The sequence below is a fragment of the Meriones unguiculatus genome, chromosome 1 (genome assembly GCF_030254825.1).
Source record: "Meriones unguiculatus strain TT.TT164.6M chromosome 1, Bangor_MerUng_6.1, whole genome shotgun sequence".
NCBI lineage: Eukaryota > Metazoa > Chordata > Mammalia > Rodentia > Muridae > Meriones > Meriones unguiculatus.
The window spans coordinates 19,527,292-19,547,494 of NC_083349.1; the positions used below are offsets into that span (position 1 = coordinate 19,527,292).

General features: G+C 53.1%; 2 protein-coding genes across 3 annotated transcripts in view; one reads left to right on the top strand and one right to left on the bottom strand.

Moving 5' to 3' along the window:
• Positions 1-12,149, top strand: part of Lsp1 (lymphocyte specific protein 1) — a 32,440-nt gene extending 20,291 nt beyond the window's left edge. For both annotated transcript variants that reach the window (XM_021633484.2, XM_021633493.2), the window contains exons 2-11: positions 1,380-1,529; positions 3,540-3,698; positions 5,646-5,742; positions 6,086-6,178; positions 6,354-6,397; positions 6,550-6,631; positions 7,401-7,535; positions 7,846-7,923; positions 8,061-8,167; positions 11,780-12,149. In XM_021633484.2, the coding sequence (XP_021489159.1) occupies positions 1,380-1,529; positions 3,540-3,698; positions 5,646-5,742; positions 6,086-6,178; positions 6,354-6,397; positions 6,550-6,631; positions 7,401-7,535; positions 7,846-7,923; positions 8,061-8,150 (928 nt within the window). In that variant the 3' untranslated portion in view covers positions 8,151-8,167; positions 11,780-12,149. The remainder of the gene's footprint in view (positions 1-1,379; positions 1,530-3,539; positions 3,699-5,645; positions 5,743-6,085; positions 6,179-6,353; positions 6,398-6,549; positions 6,632-7,400; positions 7,536-7,845; positions 7,924-8,060; positions 8,168-11,779) is intronic.
• Prr33 (proline rich 33) lies at positions 9,277-10,643 on the bottom strand. Its single transcript, XM_021633298.2, has one exon. It carries the CDS (start codon positions 10,641-10,643, stop codon positions 9,324-9,326), a length of 1,320 nt encoding a protein of 439 aa, XP_021488973.2. The 3' UTR covers positions 9,277-9,323.
• Positions 12,150-20,203: the final 8,054 nt, after the last annotated feature.

Consider the following 20,203-nt stretch of genomic DNA (forward strand, 5'->3'; position numbering starts at 1 on the left):
CAGAGCTGTACTTCACCAGGTGGAGAGGGGCCAAAAGCGGCCCCACATTGGCTGAGGCCGTGGAGGGAACCAGGAGGCCCTCGGCATCTGCTGGTGATGGGAGCCAGGTGTAGGGAATTAAGGGGCTTTCTCAGGCTGGAAGTTGAAGGCCCTTCTGAGGCTGAGGCAGGCAGCTCGGCTTGGGGGTGCGAGGTAGGAGCAGGCAGGCAGCTTGCGTGGCTGGAGTCCCATGTGGCTGGCGGGGCGGGAGGTGGGGGGGGGATGAGGGAGGAGTGAACCTCAGCTTGGAGCCTGTGGAGAGGCCTGGCTTTCGTCTGAGAGGCTTAGGGGAGACCTGGAGAGATTAGATCATGTGCTGGCAGGGCTTCCTGGCCAGGGGACTGAGGCCCAGAGGGGAGCGGGATGTGGGGTCATTCGGCGGACACTGCCCGGGAAGCACAGAGACCCCAGAAGGGAGACACAACTCTGAGAGGCTCAGGCACCTTGGGCCTGGGCACAAGGACACATTTCCTCTCAGCTCCTGGGCAGCCTGGGGGAGGGAGGTGCTATGGTGGTATGGTGAAGGAAGGGGGCAGTGGCCAAGGCCTGGGGTATCCACTAGACACCAGCAACACAGATTTGCTGTGTAGGGTCTCCAGATCCTCTAGACCCAGTCTAGCCTGATCTCTGACTGTCCCCTGGCCTAGGGAGAGAGATTCTGAGGAGCCTGAGTGCCAGCATGCTCTGGGAGCTGCAGATACTGCCTGCCTCAGTTTCCCCACCTTCAAAACAACCCAGAGAGACTCTCCACAGAGGACCCTAGGGTGAGGGTGGGGCGCTCTAAGGTCCCTAAGTGCACAGTAGAGAGAAGGGGCTGGTAGGAAGACAAAGTAAGCCTGATCTGTCTCCACACTTGGGGGACGTGTGGTAACATCAGTCTCCCAACATGCCATTCTTGGGAGGCAGGGGCTTCCAGATGGGGACTGTAGGGATAGCTATCTGACTAGTATCCATGGCCTAGGCTCTCTCTCTGGACTCCCTGTCACCTTTACCAAAGCTTTTCTTGGTCCCCACATGGAACAAGGCAACCCTGTTCTGTCATAGGAGGCAGCCAGCAGGACAGGACAGTTGGTCACCAGCTCCAACACTGGGTTGCCTGAAGCCTGTGTGGACACTGATGTCTCTTCCTTTCCCAGAGGGTCACCTGTGTGTACAGAGCCCTGGGATCACCTTCTTGGCCAGAGGCACTTTTAAAAGTGCTTTGCACAGCCTTCATCTTTAGAGTAAACTGAGGCCTGCAGATTGGTTCAGGGGCCTTCCCTCACTAGCCAACAGCAAGGCTTGTCCATTACCATCTCATGTCACTCACGGTATGACTGTCTCTGTGTCTGCCCCTCCAGGCTCACGACTCAGTGGAGAGAAGAAGACAAAGAAGAGGCTGCCCGTGAGCAGCGTCAACGGGAGCGAGAGAGGCAGCTGCAGGACCACAACAAAGATGAAGATGAAGATGAAGGTGGTCATTCTCTGGAACAGCCAAGACAGCAGGCACCGTAAGCTGCTGGGTCCTAGACCACTATTTACTGCCACACAGGACCTGGGCAGAAGCATATACTGGGGGTCAGGCCTTGGTCTTGGATCCACAGTGTAGGAATTAGAGGAAGGGATCAGCTCTTGGGACAAGGGTCATTACAACCTCCAGTAAACACCATCTGTGGGCTGCTGACTGGCCAAAGGGTCCACAGAGCTATGTGAGGCCTCCCCCTCCCAAACAGCCTCCAGGGGCCCTGACTCAGGCTCTGGACACCCTGAATGGCCCCAGCCCTGGCTTGGACTGGTGCTGACCCCAGCCATGAGGCCCTGGCCCCCGAGCCCCCCGCCCAAACTCCTGGCTGCCAGTGACTCACGGAGGCCACGTCCAAGTTGGCGGCCACGGGCCGGCTCGTTTCCTCCTCAGGCCCAGGAGGCCTCCGCGGCTGGGCTGGGCTGTTTTTCCAATAACTCTCCCCTTCCTCCTGGCCCTGTTTTGTTCCATTTTCTCGGAGTCAGCAGCTTTGGGCGGGGTGGGGTGCTGCAGGGGTCATGGACTCTCAGCAAGGTCTTCAGTTACTGGGTCCTTGCTAGCCCCCAACTCCTTCTTACTCAGTAGCTTACCCTGTAGCTTGGGAAAGGCTGTGAGGACCAGCCTGAGAGTAACAGAAACCTCAAGGAACCCTCGATGGATGGGGGAAAGTACAACCCTCTCTTGTGGAGCCCTAGACTGAAGGAGGAGGCAGAGCCCTGCTTTTGTAGAGTCATAGATTGGTGAAGGAAACACAGCTCTGCTCTCAGGGAGCCCTAGTCTGTTGAAGAAAGCATAGCCTTGTCTTTGGGGAGCCCTGGCTTGAAAAAGGAGGCAAAGTTATGCTCTTGGATAGACCTAAACTAATCTGAGCAGAATAGCCTGACCTTCAAGGAGCCCTAGACTGATGGTGGAGGTATAGCTCTATTCTCAGAGAGCCTTCCACTGAAGAAAGAGGCATAGCTTTGCTCTCAAGAAGTCATAGAGTAATGAAGGATGCATAGCCTGGACTCAGGGGGCCCCAGACTGATAGTAGAGCCATAGCTGTGTTCTCGTGGAATCCCAAACTGTTGGTGGAACCATAGCTCTGCCCTCAGGGAGCCCTAGACTGATGGTAGAACCTTAGACCTGCCCTCAGGGAACCCTAGACTGATGGTAGAACCACAGCTCTGCCCTTATGGAGCTTTAGACTGGTGGTAGAAGCATAGCCCTGACCTCAGAGAACTCTAGACTGATTGTAGAACCACAGCTCTGCCCTCATGGAGCTTTAGACTGATGGTAGAACCATAGCCCTGACCTCAGAGAACTCTAGACTGATTGTAGAACCACAGCTCTGCCCTCATGGAGCTTTAGACTGATGGTAGAACCATAGCCCTGACCTCAGAGAACTCTAGACTGATTGTAGAACCACAGCTCTGCCCTCAGAGAGCTCTAGACTGATGGTGGAGCCATAGCCCTGCCCTCAGGGAGCCCTAGACTAATGGCAGAACCATAACCCTTACCTCAGGGAGTTCTAGACTGTTGGTAGAAGCATAGCCCTGCTCTCACAGAGCTCTAGACTGATGGTAGAACCATAGCCCTGCCCTCAGGGACCCCTAGACTGTTGGTAGAACCATAGCCCTGCTCTCATGGAGCTCTAGACTGATGGTAGAACCATAGCCCTGCTCTCATGGAGCCCTAGACTGTTGGTAGAACCATAGCCCTGCTCTCAGGGACCCTTAGACTGATGGTGAAGTCATAGCTCTGCCTTTGGGGAACCCTTGACAGATAGGGAAAGCACAACTCTATTCTTGTGAAGCTATAGGCTACTTTGGGAAGGCACAGCCCTACCCTGGGTGATTCTCAGACCACAAGGAGACAAAACCTAGCCATGGAGAGCCACCACTGAAGCAGATGGTTGCTCTTACACTGGGAGTCAGGGTCTAAAGGAAGAGACAAGGGAATGAACATAAGCTGTAGCATGAAGGTCTTTTCCTAACCCCCTCTTTCCCTGCTCTTTCAGCCCCAGCCTGAAGTCCTCTGAACTGGATGAAGATGAGGGGTTTGGTGACTGGTCCCAAAAGTCAGAGCCACAGCAGCAATTCTGTGGGAACGAGGGGACTGAAGAGGGAACTGAGCTCTCTCAAAGTGAGAGTACAGAGGAGAAACAAACAGAGGAGAGGCAAGTGTGGACCAGGCTGGATGAGGCGCTGACTCTCTCTGACCCCAGCTTGGACCTAGACAATTCCTTTCTGCCCACCCTTCCCCAAAAGCCCCCCAAAATACTCCGAGAGTATGAAGTAGGTAGGGAGGTAGGAAGAAAGAAAGAGAGATGGCAGGATGGCCAGTGAGGGGGCTACAGGGAGAGAGCAATGAGGATATTGCATTCCTGGGTTCCCCAGGGCTGGGGGCCCCATCCTGACCAGCTGTGGCCAACTGGGGGGGGCGCCACATCAGCACACAGCTGCAGCCCACTTACGTAATGTAGGCGCTTGCAGCCCACGCCCGCCCACCCTCCCCAGCCTGGCTGAACTCCATTCCCACGAAGGGGAGCAGGTACTTCCAGATGTGAGCCTATGAGGCGGCCCAGGGGACACATTTTCCAGATGTGTGGATGTGTGTGCCTGTCTAAATCAGGACAAATGGGGGTCCAAAGCCCCCTTGGGTCTGCAGATGAGGGGCTGCTGATGAAGTCTCACCTTGCCTTCCCCCCAGTTCAGGACCAGGTGTGAGGATAAATCTGCCTATTCCACCAGGCCTAGGCAGAGAGGGTCCCTGACCCTGCTAAGGAGCCCCAGAATTGGAGGCCAGGGCCCCATTTCCATGAGTGGGCCAGAGCCAAAGGCTGAGCTGTCTTTCCCTCAGCAATCCAGCCCTTCCTGGCCCCTCGGAGGCCCCTGGGCCAGCAGGAGCAACTGCTCAACTCTTTCTCGTTTAATGAACTTCAGTTTCAGCTTACAATCGTCCTCTGCACTCCAAAATGCATCTCTCTTTTTGGGGCCCTGGCTCTGAGCCTGCCCACTGCCAGCTATCCTGGGTTTGCCCATCACCAGCCTCAATTTCCCCCCTTTGTGCCTATGTGCTTTCTGCATGTTCTGGATTTCTAGGCAGGCAGCTACAGCTCTGCCCTCAGCTCACTCTCTTCTCCTGATCAACAGCAGGGGGCACTTTAGATCTTCCAGCAGAACCCTGGTGTTGTGGCCTCCACCCTGCTCTCAAATCCGCCTGGCTGCCTGGCCACGCCAGCTCTTGAATGGCCCCTCTGTGTGGCTGCTGCTGGCTCCGACTCCAGCCCACCTTGGGCGGTGGGTTTGGGTTTTGGCTGGCACGTACACCAAGGGGCCTGACATCATGGAAAATACAAGAATTTACTATCCTCTCCTCCAGGTTCAGAGCTGCTCAAATGCAGAGTCACGCCCGGCCACCCATTGGATAGCTGCCCCTTCCAAAAGCCCCTAGCCTCAGTAATGCCGACTCTTCCCTGGCATCTTCCATCTACTGACCCAGCACCCCAAATACTCTGGGCCTGGGCCCCCAGTGGTCTCTCCTCAATGTTAAGTTCTGCTGACCCATTTGTCCGTATATGGGCAGGGTAAAAGCCCCTAGAAGCTGGCCTTGCCCAGATTCGGGGCTGCAGGGGGCATCCAGCTTCAGTGCTTGGGTGGCCCTATAGAGTGAGTAGCTAATGTCTTCAAAGGGGCCTTATAGGACCTCTTGGTACAGAGGCAATAGAAGACAGTGCTAGCTTTGAACAGAGCTCTATATATCCTTTTACGAGAGTGCTGTGGCTGGGCCTGTAAGATGTTCGGTGGGTGGAAGCGCTTGACACTAAGCCTAACACCCTGGGTTAGATGCCCAGGACCCACATGGTGGAAGGAGAGCACTGACTTCCCTCAAGTTGTCCTTTGACACCCCTGTGTCTCTTTAAATAAATAAGTAAATAAATAAATAAATGTGAAAACCAACTTTTTTTTTTTAATAGCTAGGGTCTTAAGAGCCCTGCATGCCAACTCATTGGACTGTCCCCATTTTACAGAAGACACTCTAGAGCCTTGGAACTAGAAAATAGCCTAGAACCAAGCAACAAATGGTTCTCCACAATTGTCTTTGTCTTCCTTTTCTCCCACAGGTCTCACCAAGCCGATGTCCACCTGGAGGAGTTGAACCTGAGCCATGGGGAGCCAAACCCAGAGGATACTGTTGGGAGTTCTGGTGGGGCAGAAGAGGTGAGATCTCTCTAAAAGCCTGGGTCTGTGATACTCCATGGGTGCTGTGGTCTCACAGACTGGCTTAGAAGAGACATCACCCCCAACCCTGTACTTGAGTCCTTCCAGGACACATTCTTGGAGGATGGTGAAGCTGGTGACCCTCTGGGCAAGTTCCTCCTCCATGACCAAGAGATTCTTCCCTGCAGTCAGGGATTCCAGAGCTGTGGCATGTCAGGGCCAGACCAGGACTGAGGCCCCTGGAGGGGAAGACCGCTGCTCCAACAGGCCCTGGGTGGGGCAGAAGGGTGCAGGGAGGGGTCATCTGTGCTGCCTGTGTTTCTTATCCCTGTGTTATCCCTAGCACATAACAAGTCATCAGGCCAGGACCCCCAGCCCTTTGGCCTTGGAAGACACTGTTGAACTGAGTTCACCTCCCCTGAGCCCCACCACCAAAGTAGGTGAAGCCGGAACATTCCCTTGCTCACTGTTCATGTTTTCCTCATCCCCTGCTGCAGCGGCAAACCCCTGTGATATGGAAATGGGGTTGGGTCAGTGGGTAGACTCACTGGGATTGGAACATGGACCTGATGTGGCTATCCATGACTCACACCTCTGTGTACCCTCTATAGCTGGCCGAAAGGACGGAGTCCCTGAACCGTTCCATACAGAAGAGGTGTGTCTACCTGCTCTCTGGCATTCTCAAAGACAGGCTGGGAGAGTGGCTGTGGGTCCTGCTCAGGGGATGTGGTGTTCTGAGAGGAGCTTTGGGTGGTCTGGGAGGACCTTGGAGGGAAACGTAAGGCTTATCCTTTCTTCTACCCCCAGCAACAGTGTGAAGAAGTCCCAGCCAACACTGCCCATTTCCACGATCGATGAGCGCCTGCAACAGTACACCCAGGCCACTGAGGTGAAGTATACTCAGCTCTCTGAAGCCAAACCTCCTCTTTAATACGCCATTATCCATCCTCCCTCTCCCATACTACCTAAGCAACTCACTCCATCCCATCATATCCCTCTCACTACTCAACCAGTATCCTTCCATCTGCTCACACTGCCTCTTCCATAAACCCTGGGTCTCTCACATTACAACAGGCCTTCCTCTGTCCTGTCATCTACCCCATTCGGCCTGTGCCCCTCCCACTGTACAACACTCCATTCTGCAGCCAATATGCCCTCAGTCCAACAAAAACCACTTCCTTAAACAACATCCCTCCATCTAACCTGTACCCCTCTATCAGGACTTTTCTTCATTTTATACCCCTCCACCTAAGCAACACTCCTCCATCCAATCAGTATCTCTTTTCCTACCTAGTACCCCTCCATCCAATCAGTGTCTCTCTACTCAACCAGCACTCCTCCACAAATCTGCACCACCCCATTCAGGCAGCATTCCTCTACATACTCTTCCTTTATCCCATTGTGAGTCCTCCTCCATCAAGCCCACATTCTTCTGTACAACCAACACCCTTTCTTCATCTAACTCACATACTCCATCCAACTAATGCTCCTCCATCCCCAAGACGTGTAGCATGAAGCTGAACTGAGGGGTAGCTCATGAGGCATCAAACGAAGGATAGCTATCTGTCCAGAATCCCCACCTCCAGCAAATGCAAAGATGAACAAGGGCTGCTGATGTCTACCATGCTGACTGTCTCGGGGCTCTGTCTCCTCTGCAGTCTGCTGGCCGAACTCCCAAGCTGTCCCGCCAGCCCTCCATAGAGCTGCCCAGCAAGGCCGTGGCCAGTACCAAGACTCTTTGGGAGACAGGAGAGGTGCAGAATCAGTCTGCTTCCAAGACATCCTCTTGCCAGGTATGATTCCTACCCAGGCAGGCCAAACTGGGAAGGCTGAGCATGGAAAGTCAGCCATCATGGGGCTCGGGGGGTGAGGGGGCCTTTGGAAAAACAAAACCAGGATAGCCAAGGTGAAGTGTAGGTGGACAGGCTTCAGGGCACAAGGAAAATCCATGTTGTCCTGACAAACAACCACTATGCTTCTCCTTTCCTCCCTGCCAAAAGTGAGGTAGGTAGGTCCTCCATCTTCTAGCCAGGGAACACCAGGCAGAAGAAAAGGCCTTGTGACCAGTATCTTTCCTGTGACAGACCCTGTGTTTGCCCCCAGGATATTGTAGCTGGAGACATGAGCAAGAAAAGCCTGTGGGAACAGAAAGAAGGCTCCAAGATCTCATCCACCATCAAGGTAAGTATGTCTCTCTGTGATAGGCACAGGCTGATAGTGAACAAAGATGGCTGCTGTTGCCATCCTCAAAGATTTCCAGAGGCAGCAGTATCTCCCTTTTATAGCTATCTCCTTGACACTTAGTTCTCACCTAACAGAGCACTCCATCTGGAAAGAGGTACAAGTTTGTGGCCACTGGACATGGGAAGTATGAAAAAGTGCTTGTGGATGAGGGCTCGGCGCCATAGACCATGTATGCATCTTGGTGAGTCCAAGGACCAGAGAATGACATGGGTCTTCCTGGGGACATGGATAGGCCCTGATTGACTATATCTCAGGTCTTGAAAGCTGAAGGCTTGGCCTTAGAGTTGCCATATCTTTTGTCTGGCTACCAGTTGTCTTCCTGGCTCTGTCCCTTCAAGCAGGATCAGGTTGGCCTAATACTATCCATAGGAAACTCAAAATTCTATTTAGGAACTTCTACCATATCCAGTGAGGTTCATCATAGGCCAGCACTGGAGAAAGTGGGTGTGGCACAGCCTCTAAGAGTATGGATTGCTATATAGTAAAGAAACTGAGACCTTAGCTTGGGCCCCTTGCCCAGCTGAAGGCCTCTGGGAACTCTGCTGCTTTTCCTGTCCCGTTTGAGAACACAACGTGATGTCTGTATGTATATACATACATTTATTTGTGGTTCCATCCAGTCATAACACCCACCACATCCCAGGATGGGCTGCCAGCTCAACCCCTTCTGAATCCTGTTATGGTGGCTGTGATGGGAAGCCTCTCCTGGCTCCTCTGGGTCCCTCCTCTCACAGATGACATTCTACTAGAGTCTGGCAGATCTTAGAGGTTTATCTAGTGCCTAGACCCTGATTCTCTGTAGCCCTCTGGCTTAACCCATCCTTACCCAAACTTTGAAACTTGGCTGTGATTTTCACCAAGCCCTTCCCTCAGTACAGTCCTACCCAATAAGCACTTGGTGGCAATACATCTGAAAGGATGCACATGGGACCACAGAAAATTCTTCCTCCACTGTCCAATCCTGTGGACATCTGAATACCCCTCATCAAATCCCTCTTGCACTAGGCCTAACTCCCTATCATGAACCCTGGTCCTGAGGTCAGGCCCCCACCATCCATAAACATTCTGTATCCTGGATTCTCCTCCACAACCCCAAACTGCCTCCAGCCACATGTTCCCAGCTTCATTCCCCTCTCTCACTTTCCATTTCTGCTCCCACCAACTGATCTGTGTCCATCCAATAGGCTACTTTCAGCAGGCAGTGCCCAGCTGCTGGCCATGCACCCTCCTGACCCATTGTGTTCACTTGTGAGGATTGAGGGCCTCTCTCTGTATCCTCAGTCTCAACCAATCTCCATCAACCCCAGTCCAGAGTCCCAGAGGCCATTCTGTCTGTATCACTGCAGCCTCCAACCTGCTGCTGTCCGATTGAAATTCTTGGGCCGGGAATGCAGCTCCAGAATGGGGTGGAGGGTAGGAGGGGGCCTGGCAACCTCCTGTAGCTTCCGGGCATTGAAGCGAGGTCGACACAGAAAAGGCAGGCGGCTGAGGCAGGCCAGGGGGCGACCCCCATCCTCAGGCCCCACAGGGTGGCCTCTATGGGACTCAGCCAGTGACATGCGGTACAGCACTGCATCCCACATCCTGGAGGCCCGGGAGGCAGGGGGCTGTGGGCCCACAGGGGCTGACCTCTCTGGCTGCGTGGGCTCTAGGCTCTGCTTCAACTCTGGAAACGTAGGCTCTTCTGGCTCCTCCATGAGCTGCTTCTTTAGACGTGTCCAGCCACTAAGGCAGGGCTTGGGTGAAACTTTGGGAACAGGGGATGGGTGGAGGCCTGAGGGACCCGAGGCTTCAGGGAGGCTGGAGACATGCTTGGGCTCCATAGCAGGCCTGGCTATAGGTAGCTCCTCCAGACGTTCTGCTTCAGGAGCTACAGGAGCTGGGCTATAAGGTGAGGGCCCAGGTGAGCGGTATGTAGGGGCTATGGGCACCACCACCCTAGCACCAGCTTCTCTGGATACTGAGGCCTGAAAGCTGGGTGGTGGCCTCATTACAGGGGCCTCCTCAGGCTCAGGACTGGCTGTCTGAACCCCAGAGGGCAGTGGGCGAATGTGTGCTACTGGGATGACAGACTGGGTGTTAGAAGGACACAGGCCTTTATCTCCATCCAGGCCCATCCTGGGGGACTCAGAAGTCCCAGTATGCAAGGATGGTGACAGCCGGATATGCACTTGGGTAATGTGGGTACCACTTGCTGTAGGGGCAGATACATGGGCAAAGCCACCGCAGGGCCCAGCAGTTTCTAGAGCTGGAGCGTCAAGACTAGGAGGTGCCTTGAAATGAGTGGCCAGAGACCTTTGCTGGGGAAGGCTGAAAGAGAAAGTGGATTTCTGCAGGGGTGAGGCCACGTGATGAATAACGGGGGTGTGTGGGGAGCGGGGTAAGGGAGTCACCGTGTGAGGGGCTTCAGCAGGAGGCAGGACTGTGGGCTCCAGGTCATGGCTGGCCTCACTCACGGGGGACAGGGAGGTACGAAAGGCCCCCGGTGAAGTGGGAGTCGTGCCCACCATCTTCTTCCGAGCAGCTTTTCTCAGTAGCTTCTGAAGTCTCTGGTTGTCCTTTCCAGGTTTGGGCAGCAGGGGTGGTGGGGGCCCTGGGGAGGGCTCAGGTCTCCAGCCACCTGCTGCCGGAGGCATTGACACAACGGAAATGAGCATCCCTGAGTATGCTCCCTAGGGTAGAGGGGAGAGACAGTGGTCAAGCTACCCTCCCTCCCCTGCCCCACGGGAGGGGTATTCTCATACTGTATGGAGTGGGAGAACATGCAGGGTCTTCTGTGAGAAGCTCACTTCCCATGCTTCCCAAAACTGCATAGTACCTTCTAGCCTTACGCATTACTCACTGTGGGTGGCTTCGTTATACCCTGGTGTGGAAGTGAACTTACAGTAGTTCCAGGTCACTGGGTGGGTGACAAGGGCTAGAACGTGCCTTCAGGGATCTTGTCCTCTAAGATGGCCCAGCACAAAGCTGGCCCACCTGCGAGTACCAGCTTGGGCCCAGACTTAGAGTAGTGCAGGATGGGAACAGAGACCCACTGATGAACTACAAGCAAACTGCCTGTGCCTGGCCAGCTGCCGGACAGCGGTGGAGGGCAGGCTGCCTGCAGACACGTGAGGGGCGCCTTGCCGTCGCCAGCCTGACCACAGGCGCGTCCGTGTGCTTTGAGACGGTGGTGAGGGGTGGCAGCCAAAAGGCTCAAGCAAGCTGAGGCTGTATTCTTAGAGGTAGATTGGCTGGAAGATGGGAGCGGTTTTTGCTGAGCTACACTGAATGGGATATCCCCACAGCCCTCCTGCTGAGGGTGGTCCTGGCCAAGCTTCCTGTCTTGTTTTCTGGGCGCCACGTGTTTGCAAGGACATTGACAAATGGCATCTGGGCCAAGCTGGAGGCCATCTGGTTGGGGTGGAAGAAGGCCTATGGCTGCTGCAAAAGGGCCTGTTCTGCTGAAGCAGGAGCAAATACTGGCAAGGGGTCTGGAGGGGTCTTTCCACACTTGCTCCCAGCTTCTGGGTTACCTTTAGGGAACTAGAACTTGGGAATTGGGCCAACCCTGAATTTGATTCAAGGGGGCTGCCTCAGTGGGTAGTCAGTACTCTCTACTGAGCCAGACTAGGCCCAGAATACTGAGTTCTCCCAGGTAACTGGTCCCCATAAGCAGGAGCTTCCCTGGGTAATAAGAGGGTGTATAATGAGGTCTGATGGTTACTAGGAAGATAGGGTCATAGAGGGGGCAGGTTATGCCTCTCCTTCAACCCTAGCCTAATGGACCCTATACCCTTGCCTGTGTTCCTAGGAGAGACTCCAGCCAGAAGCCGCTTCGAGCCATGACCAAGAAATCACTTCCTATTGCCAGTATCCTGCTCTTGTGCCCCAACAACAAGAAGGGGCTGCCATTTGCCCCTTCTTTTGCTCCCGGACCCTCCATTTTCTATTTTCTCTTATCCTCATGATCAATCCCCCATCTCTGCCTCTCACAGTCAGCTAAAGGGACCACTCCCTAGAGGAACCAAGAGCTGCCAAGGAAGGATGGAGAAGAGAAGGCAAGCATTCCAACCAGATCCAAGGGGTACCTGTCCCCGTGCTGAATGCTCAGGACTCCGAGTCCTGCCATGCCCTGTTTAGAGATCCCTCATTTTGTGTAATAAAGTACCTTGAGTACCCCATGCACTGGATTGTCTGTGCTCACTAACAGGGGCCAAAGTGGTCAGAACAGAAAGGCCACATCTGTTGGCCACTTGACACTGCATAGCATATATCAGCTCTGTTGGCAACCACTCTGGCCTTGCAGTGTGTTATGCTCTAGAATCTGAGGTATGGGGTGACACAAGTTGGGGTATCAATAATGGATGTAGTCTACTCCTCTTCCAGAACATTGGTGACACTTCCTCTCCTGGAGTAGAATAAACCTCGTAGTACCTGAATAAGGGCACTTCTGTCTGTTCCTGGTAGTGACCACTAAAGACAAGTGCTGCCACCAGGGATTTCCCATCTCAGTACCCAGAGGGTACTCTCTGAAGATGAGGTGGAGGAACATATGGATGAGAAGAATTGTCGGATAGATGGGCAGTCAGGTAGATGGGTGGACAGATAGGTAGGTAAATGATAAATTAATGAATGAGAAGACAGATGCAGGAGTGGAAAGATGAATGACTGATCGTTAGGTAGGTGGATGGACGAGTAGATGGGGGAATGATGAATGGACGATAGGTGGATAGACAGGTAGATGGTAAGTTACGGATGAGTGAGTAGGTGCATCGGTGGATGGATGGGCAGCTGTGTAAGCAGATGGATAAATGGATGGGTGGGTGAGTGTATAGGTGAGGGAATAGATAATTTACGGGTAGAAAGAGGGATAGATGCCTACATGCATACATGCCTAGCTGGGAGGGTGGATTAGGAGATGGATAGATGGAGAAGTATAGATGAATAATGACAGATGGGTGACTAGATGATAGGTGAGTAGATAGGTTGATATGCAAGTAGTTAAGTGGGTGGATGGATGGATGGATGGATGGATGGATGAGTAGATGGATAGATGAATAGAAAATAATGAAAAGGAGAAAAGGAAGGAAGGAAGGAAAGTAGTGATTGTGAGAGCTGATGTGTGGGGATAAATGAGTGTATAGTGGCTGGACAAGTAAATGAATGACAGTTCTGTGGGATGTCCTCAGGGGCTCCCTCCCCTTGCCAGGCCTACTCCTGGGCTTGACTGTGAACCTTGTTGCCATAAGAATCTAGAGCTTCTTGACTGATGGTGGCCTAAGCTTGACTGTGACATCTACCCAGGCACTCAGAATCTTGACTTTTGAAAAGCTTCGAACTCCACTGGTAGGGACACACAGCTCTAGAAGATTAAAGCTCGACAGATACAACTGCTGAGGCAGACAAGTAGATGGCCACATCCTTCCTGCTCACATTCTCACCATGCTAGAGCCCTACTCTGCTCAACCAGGAACTTCTCCTAGGACACAGGGCACTTCCTGCCCTTCCTTACTCAAATGAGGTGGTGACCAAGGACAGCTTCAAGGTTCATAACCTTGTAGGACCAGCATGGGCATGCCAAATGGTGTGTGTGTGGGGGAGGGTGTTAAAGTATTTATTGTGCCATACTCCCATGACTTGCCTAGACCCTCTCTTGGGCCTTGGGAGGAGAATAAAAGGTGTGCCCCTCTGATTACAACTCTATTAAATCTTACTTGGGTCCCAGGTGTGGAGCCCACCTCCTGTTTTAACAGTGCCCACTCTGCCAGGGACACCAGGACACTGCCCTTCCATCTTCCTGCCAGCCTGCTGAGGGGCCCCACAGCTTCTGCTTCTTCCTCCGGGCCCTGCTTGAAGTGAAGCCCCACTTCACTTTAGGACACAGAAAGTTCCCTAACACCTGTAGAGCCAATCAGTGTGTTTTTAGAACCGGGAGGAGCTCTCATGTGCGGAGGCTGCTGCTACCCAGATCACAGCGGCTGAGTCCCAAGTGCCACGTCAGCTAATCCTATCCTGGGCTTGGAAGAGCCAGCCACAACGGGTCAAGTAGGGGCGCCGGGCGAGGTTCAGGGTCTAGGGGCTCTTTCAGTCTCAGTCTGCTTAACACCCAGATTGAGTGGCCTCTGAATACCCCGCTATTCTGGGAGTCACCCTTATAGGCCACTGAAGCCAAGACACTTGAAGGACAGGCTCTGACCTCTAGGCTCAGTTTTTTTATTGGCCAACTTTGTGGGATCCCCCACAACTATCCTGCAAAGCCTCGAACCCTACGGTTTCTCAGCCTCCTGGATAGACGCCCATACCCTCATTCAACAGACTTTGTGCCCCACCTCCACCAGGGTCTTTAGTCCTATCCCAGGTCACCAGGGAGCCTTTTACCCCATCTCCTTGCCCCGCCAAGCCCAGCCAGGCCACACAGGGCCTGTTATGTGTTACCTTGCATGTGTTGCCTGCTCAAGTCTTTGGTGGCCGGCAGCAGCTGGTCCAGCAGTGCCCACTCTATGCTGTCCTGCTGTACCTTGGGCCTGGTCCCCTGAGGAGGAGATGACTGTTACCTAAAATAAGACGTGCCCTGTCTCTCTGACCTCACTGAGAGCACATGCCAAAGTCTTCTGAAGCAGGCAGCCACCCTCCCCTGCTGGCCGTGAGGAGCCATTACAAAGATGGTAGCATACCTACCTATAGACCTCTAAGGACACCCATTCCTCTCAGACAAGAGCTTCTGGATTCAGGGGCTCAACAACCACAGACTGGACCAAATCTCTCATGTTTGTTCTCTGTGTTCCTCAGCTGAGTGATGTGCTTGGTCTCAGTAGAGCCAGATAAGAAGGGAGGCTGGCATTACCACAGAAGATATTTAGTGTCCCTTTGGCACTAGTGTGGGGCTTCATCAACTCTATAGGACCCTCACAGTCATGCTGAGGTGGGCAGCCACAATATTTGGCATTCAAGGGCATAGATGGGTGTGGAAGAAAGCATAGGCTCTGGCCAGGAAGGTTGGGGTGACCCAGCAACTCCAGGGGCCTCTAAGGGGCAGGGGCTTAGAGAGACGAGAGCAGTAGAGAAGCCCTGTTCTATGAGCCAGCAAGCTGGAAAACTACCCCCCCCCTCGCTTTTGAACACAAGCTGAGTCTTGTGTCTCTCTGGCACTTTATGGCCCCATTTCTAACATGTAGGAAGTGGGTGATGGGTCAATCCCAACCTTCCAGAAACTCTAAGATTCAGCTGAAACTGGGATATTATGAGGCTCCTGTTGGTCATCTGATGTCTCTAACCTTAGGATGTGAAAGGACGGGAGCCCTGTCTGAGTTCCCTGAGGTTCACATACCCCAGAAAACCATCCACCATTACTTTATACTTCAAACAGGCCTTCCCACTGAACTGGACAGATCCAAGGACCCCACCAGCTATGGCCAACCCCCGGGGCCAGGGAGGATTGAGAGAGAGACTAGGAAGTGCCAGGTTAGTCTTTTGCGACTTGCTGCTTTATTTCCCTAGAGGCAGGGCTATCCAGGCACACAAGGCCCAGGAGAGGTGTCCATGGTTGGATGGTGCCCCCTGGAGTCTTGAGGAAAGAAAGGCCAGGCACAAAGCCAGTCCTGCTCAGAGCCCAACAGGGCCCACATCCCTGGAACAGATATATGACCTCCAGCTTTCCACTATTTAGTAAGGATCCCCCAGACCAATCACAGGCCCAAACATAACCCAGCCTCCCCTAATCACAGGGGAAGATGGATAGCTATCACAATGTTAAGGGCATCATTTCACCCATCTTTTCATTCTATGTGTTCCAATAATATCCACTCAGAAAAATAGGCCTGGCCTCTAAGGGGTTTAGTGTGATGTGGGCCAGGGACCCAGGGTCCTTCATTCTGTAGGTATCTTGAGCTATCTCTATGATGGAAAGGTAGGGCAGAGCTGCGGGGGGTATCACATGGAGTTAGGCAACAAAGTACCCACTCCTACAAGGCACCTTAGGCAGGGAAATAGGGTCCAAGGAACTTGAAACCCAGGCTCTGATGACCCCTCCCCAATAGCTTGGCTCAAGAACACCCTTGGGCTTGACCCAATCCATTCCTCCTCCCTCCGTCAGCCCATCAAAAACATGTGTCTGTTGCTGAGGGGGAGGGTAGGTAAAAATAGCAGCTGACACCTTTCTGGGACAGTTGGAGACCTTGCCTCCTCCTCCAGGCATGTCTCCTCCATCCTCGCCTCCTTGGGCTTCCTTCTCTGGAGCATTCCTATACTTGGTCAGGGGCCTGTTTGGGCACACCCTCCCCCTCTCTCTCCCCATGCCCCATGCCCCAGCCACCCATCTGCTGGCCAATGGGCTGCCAGGGAAGATCAGATGTCACTATAACATGAAGGGGTGAGGCTGTGGGACAGTGCCTGCTGCTGGTCCTGTCCGCAAGGAGCCCCCAGCCCTTCTCAGACTCAACCGCAGGTGGGTATGGACGTGAACAGCCTCCCTAGGAGTGGGTGACCATGTCAGGGCTTGGCTACCTAGCATCTAAGGGGCACTCAAATGGGGCCTGACCCTCATGGTGTGTTATATGTTGGTGACAAAAACATGGGTGGGTAAGACTTGGGATGACACTGAAGACCTGGCCTGAAAATAGAATGAAAAGGAATAGGAGTGGGGAGGAGGGGGCTCCTGGGAACCTAAGGAAAAAGGAGTCCTCCTAAGGTAAGATCCAGGGAGAAGGGTTAAGATAAGGATCAACTCAGCAAATGTTGCCCAGAGCTCTGAAGACTGCCTGCAGTGAGGCAGCTGGTTGGGAGCCCATCTGGAGCTCTGGAAGAATGACCTTAGGGAAGGAATGGGATTTCAACTCATCCCTGGAGCCTAGGGCTCTGGGACCTAAGCTACCCTTGCCATTTTGTAGACGTGGACTTATCTCAGGTCACCCTGGGAATGCGCTCAAGGGAGAGAGATCTGGGGCCATCTGGGGCAGAGTCCTAAGGTTCAGGTCAAGATAGACAGGGGCCAAGCTAAAGCAGGACAGAGGGAATGGAAGGGCCTGGGCCTAGTAGAAAGCTTATGTCTAATCCTGCTTATGGCTGGAAGAACAGACCCTAGTCCTCCAGGCCCCAGCCTCTCTAAAGTTTTCAGGCTAGGAACCCTAACTTCCTGAGTTTGAGACTTCTAGAAATCTTCGGGAATCCTTGGAAGAGATGGGACCAGGTTGGTCAGAGGGGACTGGGCCCAAAGCAGGAAGTGATCAGGATCCCATAGCAAGTGAATGGCAGGGCCTCCTGCCCCATTTTGGACTCTGTCACCTTTGAAGGAGGGAAGCCTCGCATGTAACTCCAAGGAAACTGACCTCACAGACTATGTTCATAGACCCCCTTCTAAGGCCAGAGCTCTCTACAGGACAACTGTTTTTTTTCTCAGTTGTTGCTTGGCCATCCCTGGTTCCATCCTTGCCACCCCATCCCTGCCCTCCCTGACTTTCAGGGATATTGGAATAGGGGCCTTCAGGAGCTCTATAGAGGACCCCAGGAGCCTCAGTTTCCCAACGTGGAAATGGAGGGCATTGCTTCCTCACCCTTGCTGGATGCCTGTAAGAGCCAGGAGGGGAGCCAAGATGACTGGGTTGCTCTCAGTACCCTGCCCCCCTGCCATCTTGGGTTTCAGGACAGAGGAGTCTTGCTAGTTTTGATGCCTATTTTTGGACACTTCAGCTGCCACTGGCTCCTTATAAATGCACAACCCTCCACCCCCCCCTTTTACTGCTGACAGGTGTGTGGGTCCAGTGGAAACCAGTGGTGGGCAAAGCAGGATGGGGCCTCAGCTCCACTGCTCCACCCCCCCTGGCCTTCCCAACCCTCAGCATGCCCCTGTGGGGGGGGTGCAGAGGGCAGTAAAGGAGTTAAAAGGACTGATAGGGATCAGAGTGGAGCAAGAAGATTGGGCAGCTCTGGCTGGGTGGCTTATTTATGGTAGATGGAGTCTCACACAGAGGCTCAGGGATAAGGCAGGGCTGAACCTGGTGCCTGGCAAGAGCCTCCCAGGTATCTGTGGGTTAATTTTGCAGGAAGTTTCAGTTGTTCTGGGAAAGCTAATGTTATCAACAGGGCATAGAAACAGCTCCCACCTTAGCATCAAGCTGCTAGTGCATTTTTAGCCCCTGAACAACCGTTTTCTTATATGAGCTCCCTGGGGACACTGGAGCTATTGTCTTCGAGTCAGCTGCAGTGTGTTGTTATGGCCTTTGTTTGTCAGACCCCGAGTCAACATTCTGATCCAGTTCTATGGAGGTTCCCAGGCCCCAGGTCCTGCAGGCATGAACAGTGACCAGTTCTCAGGAACTAAGTTCTCTGTCCCTGCTGCTACCATACCTGAGCATGTGTGTAACCCTGGTGTATGTGCTGTTAGCTCAATCCATTCAGCACGAGTGTCAAACTCGAGCTTCCAGCAGACAAGTTTCTCAGACTCACCCTTACATGTTCAGTCTCCACGGCGATGGGCTCTGTAATTTGAAGGGGTACCTCAAAGGATTTCAGAGAACATAAAAGGAGACCTGGGGCACCCCAAGAGGAGCTTGGAGTCTCGAGGAAAACATGAGGCACAGCAGGAATTTTGAGCTCACTCAGGGAAGAGGAGCCCGGCAGACTGAGAATGTCTGTACCCTTGGAGCTGGACTCAGTCATCTTGGGGTGGTTCCCCAGCCAGAGGTCATCAACTCAGACAAGCAGGGTGACCCCAGATCCAGAGGGCCTGGAGCCTCCCCCGCAACCTGAGCATGTATTTGCATTTTAGATGGCATTCCACAAAAATACTGTAGAGGGGACACCTGTCCATGGTTAGATGTATATGACAACCTTCCAGCAGCCAGTCAGCTATGGAGTCTGTGGAGTCTAGCTCCAGGCTGGAGCCAGGGAAATAGGAAAGGGGATCAGAGTCATGGGGAAAAGGGCCAATCAGGGCAACCTCGAGGTGGTCCTTGATTATACACATCCCCTCTAGGCCCCAATCTCTGAGAGCTTGCTTCCTTGTGAGGTTTCTAAACCAAGACAATTCCCAACTGTCCCTCTGTTGTCATTCCCTCTCCAGACACAACCCACCGCCACTATGTCTGACGAGGAAACGTGAGTACCCTGCCACATGGTCACCTCCCTTGCTAGTGGGGTGGGACTCCTGGACCTACATCTACAGCCGTCTGGCCCAGGTCAGAAGCACAAGCTCACCCTCTCTCTCTCTCTCTCTCTCTCTCTCTCTCTCTCTCTCTCTCTCTCTCTCCCACCACTCCCACCACCATGACAGTGAACAAGTTGAGGGTAAGTATCTGCTCTGTTTTCTTTCTCTTCACTTCCATCTCTAGAAAGAAGAGTCACCTTGCTGTGGGGAGGAGAGCTTGACTGTGAACACCATGTGTTCCTTGGGAACCCCTTACCCGAGAGTCCTAGACCAGCTAGATCAGTCACTGAGCTTCAAAAAAACATCTTTCTTCCAAAGTATCTTAAATCTCTGGTTTACCTTTTTTTTTTTTTTTTTCCTGTGATGTTCAAACCTTGACCTGCTCCAAATCCCAACACCTACCTGCATGTGTAAGAGGCACTGAGGACTCAGAGTCTGGGCAGCCTCCCTGTCCTTGTCACCTTCAGGCCTACACATAGCCAAAGCAGGACAACATCTAGAGACATCCAATGTCTCCTTGTGGCTGAGATATTTTCCCTTCTAAAGCCACAAAGCCTATGTGTGTGTGTGTGTGTGTGTGTGTGTGTGTGTGTATATAGGAGTGCTACAGATGTGTTCATAATGTGTGGGCCAGAGGTCAACTTCCGATGTCATTTTTCAGAAGCTGTCCACCTTGTTTTTTGAGACAAGGGGTCTCTCACTGAACCTGGAGCTTGATGATCAGCATAGACTGGCTGGCCAGCAAGTCCCAGGGATTCTCCTGCCTCTGCCTCCTCAGCGCTGGGATTATGAGAGTGTGTGTAATCACACTTGGTTTTTTATTTGAATCCTGGGATCTGATTCAGGTCCTCATGCTTACACTTTGCTGACTCCCCAAGCTGCCACACAGCCTCTTTGGGCTGAGGATCCCAGACCTGATCCCTAACCAGCAGAAAATATCAGGCTAACCAGGGACAAAACAGGCCGATCCTTCAAATGTCTCACCCTCCCCAGTTCCATTTCTGCTAATGTGGCTCTTTTCTTTTGTTCTATTCTAATGCAGAACAATACGAAGAGGAAGGTAACTCAGGAAGCCACAGGCCTCTCAATACCCAT

Excerpts from the sequence above, each read along its gene's own strand:
- Prr33 (XM_021633298.2), bottom strand. The coding sequence starts at position 10,643 with ATGCTCATTTCCGTTGTGTCAATGCCTCCGGCAGCAGGTGGCTGGAGA.